Source organism: Lepisma saccharinum, chromosome 23 (genome assembly GCF_977018435.1).
Source record: "Lepisma saccharinum chromosome 23, izLepSacc3.1, whole genome shotgun sequence".
Taxonomy (NCBI): Eukaryota; Metazoa; Arthropoda; class Insecta; order Zygentoma; family Lepismatidae; genus Lepisma; species Lepisma saccharinum.
The window spans coordinates 45,345,758-45,348,609 of record NC_139251.1 but is presented as its reverse complement, the minus strand read 5'-3'; the positions used below and the strand labels follow the sequence as shown (position 1 = coordinate 45,348,609).

General features: G+C 39.6%; 1 protein-coding gene across 1 annotated transcript; it reads left to right on the top strand.

The window, feature by feature from the left end:
* Window positions 1-1,658: 1,658 nt before the first annotated feature.
* LOC146005482 (transmembrane protein 11-A, mitochondrial-like) lies at window positions 1,659-2,171 on the top strand. The gene has a single exon (XM_083144728.1). The coding sequence runs from the start codon at window positions 1,659-1,661 to the stop codon at window positions 2,169-2,171; it is 513 nt and encodes a 170-aa protein (XP_083000854.1).
* Window positions 2,172-2,852: the final 681 nt, after the last annotated feature.

Below are 2,852 nucleotides of genomic sequence, written 5' to 3'. Positions count from 1 at the left end.
CAAAACGTGTCCCCTCTTGATGCTCGGGAACATACTTTTCACGTCTAAGCTAAACATTGTCGTCTTCATCTCATTCAACTTAAGTCCTTTTATGAGGTCCACAACTTGTTCACTGTTCTTAACTGCTCTGCTTTCTTGCTGTGTTACTAACACTTCAATAACTTTCTTTAATTTCTTTTCCAAGGGTTCCAAAATATTGTTTCTGCAGTCCATTACTGGTCTCAACTTTATCTCCTCTTTGTGTATCTTTGGAAAGCCTTTCAAACTTGGTAGTCTTTCTGTCTCCTTTATGCACATCTTGAATCGTCTCCTCCTACAGTCTTGTATGACCCTTTCTCTTATAGTTTGTTCTTCTTCTGTTCTACAAATCTCCTCATATCCGTTCTCTTTTAGGTCTTCATACTTCCTCTCGTACCATTCTCTTTTCATCACCTCCTTTATCTGCCTGCTCTATCACCACATCACTTCTTGTCTTGATTTTCGTCATCCCTTCCCTTTCTTTTTGACTCAAATTATCTACTTTTCCTTGTTTTGCCATTTCTTTCGTCAGTATGGCTTCTGTTCTTCTTCTAATCTTGTCTCTTTCTGGTTCTTCTTTTATATGAAGCACTGCTTCTTCAATGTCATATATAACTTCTTCATAGTCTATATTTCTTGCTTTAACTTTGAAACCTCTTCCTAGTTTCAAAAAACCTTCCTCTTCTTTTGATAGGTCTACATTCCCTAATACCACAACTCTTCTTCTGGTATCCCCTTCTTCTTTCTTATTTTCATTCTAGTCCCTCTCCTTTCTTCTTCAACTTTATTTTTTTTTCTCTCTAAACTTCTCCTGCCAGCTTTTAATTTCGTAAAATGTATATTCTCTCGTAAAAATGGTGAGACCATCTTCAATAGATTTTTCAATTCTTGTCAGGTCCTCCTTTATTATTTTTATCTCCTATTTTGTACCTTGTTACATTTGTACTTGGTGCAGAGTCTGAAGAAGACCTTGCTAGAAGGTTGAAACGTTACGTTTAGTTTATGTTTTATAATAAAATAAATTTCTGCCTTGGTCAGCATATTGAGTTTTTCTTATTCCAGTAAAGTACTATATTCGAATCCCAAACTAATTGTTTATGTTATGTTGTCCCCCCCAGGATTTCGCACCGTGGGTGTAATTTCGTGTTTATGTAAATATAAATTTAGAGCCAAAATGGCATAAATTGGGCCTTTGTGGAAAATTTTAGGTGGGTTGAGGAAATTTGGAGAGATGGTGTTAGGAAGGTGTTGGGGTGTATGGACAAATCACTGTTTGGATGATATTCGATTGCTCGATGGTATCCAATCTCACGAAACTTGACAATTTCTTCTAATGTGCCCAACGATGATGTACTTTAAATCAGACAGCCCAATTGACATTTTTTTTTTACTTTTAATGCCCTTAGTTTAGCAAGTTCCTGGTCCTGTAAAATTATAAAATCTAATTTACACAAGGCAGGGAAAAGAGGGGTTTTGGGATGATATATTTCACTGCCGTCAGTTTCTGCGTCGATGTCGAGCGCAGATCATTGTTGAGGAGACAAAGACATGTTTGCGATTGTTTTCTTAAGCTGCACGTTGCTGGGAACTTTCCCCTTGTTATTGTTGCACGTGAGTATATCCACAGGTCGCATCGTAATATGTCCAACTCTGAAGTAGAACTGTATGACATTGCTGTCATCACAGTGGGCGATCCTGATTTTATGGACTTGAACGAACCCAGGCGACAACTCAAGGAGGCCACGCAACATGGGTGCGACGTGATCATCATAGACCATCCGTTCATGCAAGAAGAAGTAGAACATTGGATTCAAGCAGGCAATGACCTTCACACGATTGCTCTGTCCTGCGGTTGGCTGTCTATTGTCTTCGGGTGCTGCACGGATCTGCTATTTGAGGAAATCGAGTTGGCTGGATTCTCAGTTTTTCACTCGGTGCTGTACCATAGGATATGGAGCAAGTATCCGTATCGAAACTACCAAGTGCAAAGTGACATTCGAGTCTTACGTCAGCTGCCTTTGCAGGCGTTTTCGTTTGCGAATCCGCTCGTGTTGACTAGGGAAGACGACAGGCATAGAACTGCTCTGCGTATCTTTTTTGGAGTCGTGTCTGTCGGGATTTGTGTTTGGAAAGCCTACCGCGCGTGGAGCTGATGGATCACTACATCCCGCAACTTCATCAAGTGAATGAAACACTTCTTTTAACTTGTGGAGTCAGTACCTTGAAGAATGGGCTCTGTGGACAGGTTAGGTAACTTTAAAGAGTATCTCTGTATTGCGTGTGTGCGCGTCGCTTCACGGCATGATCGCTACTGAGCAGAACATCTCGCCCAATTATCTACAATTGCAGTAATTGAATAAAAAAATACCAATATGCCGTGTATCACTATTATAGGGCGTGGCTGCAAGGAGCACTGCTTGCGGAGCCGAAAAGGCCATTGAAGAATAAGGAATATACAGGACAAGAAATTTTGAAGTGTATATAAATCATTAATAGTATGTTTGCAGCAAATACGACAGGAAATAGGGGAATTGAAAAGTCTCCATATGAAAATATGTTAAGTAGATAAATTACATTCCAAGGTGTATAAAGGCATATGATTTTTCTACAGGAGAACGTGTGCATTAAAAGCTTTTTAGTCCTCAGAGACAAGTAAGGAGGTTGGCCCCCATGTATTTAGATGGGTGCAAATATGAACCCAACATTTTCATTTCATTTCATTCATTCATGATACCAGAATAAAGTGTTGCTCCCTGTCCGAACGAGAAGCTGTATGGTGAATACACCATTTTAGGTGACTTTTTCTTTTTGGAGAGGAGTCGACGCATATTTCT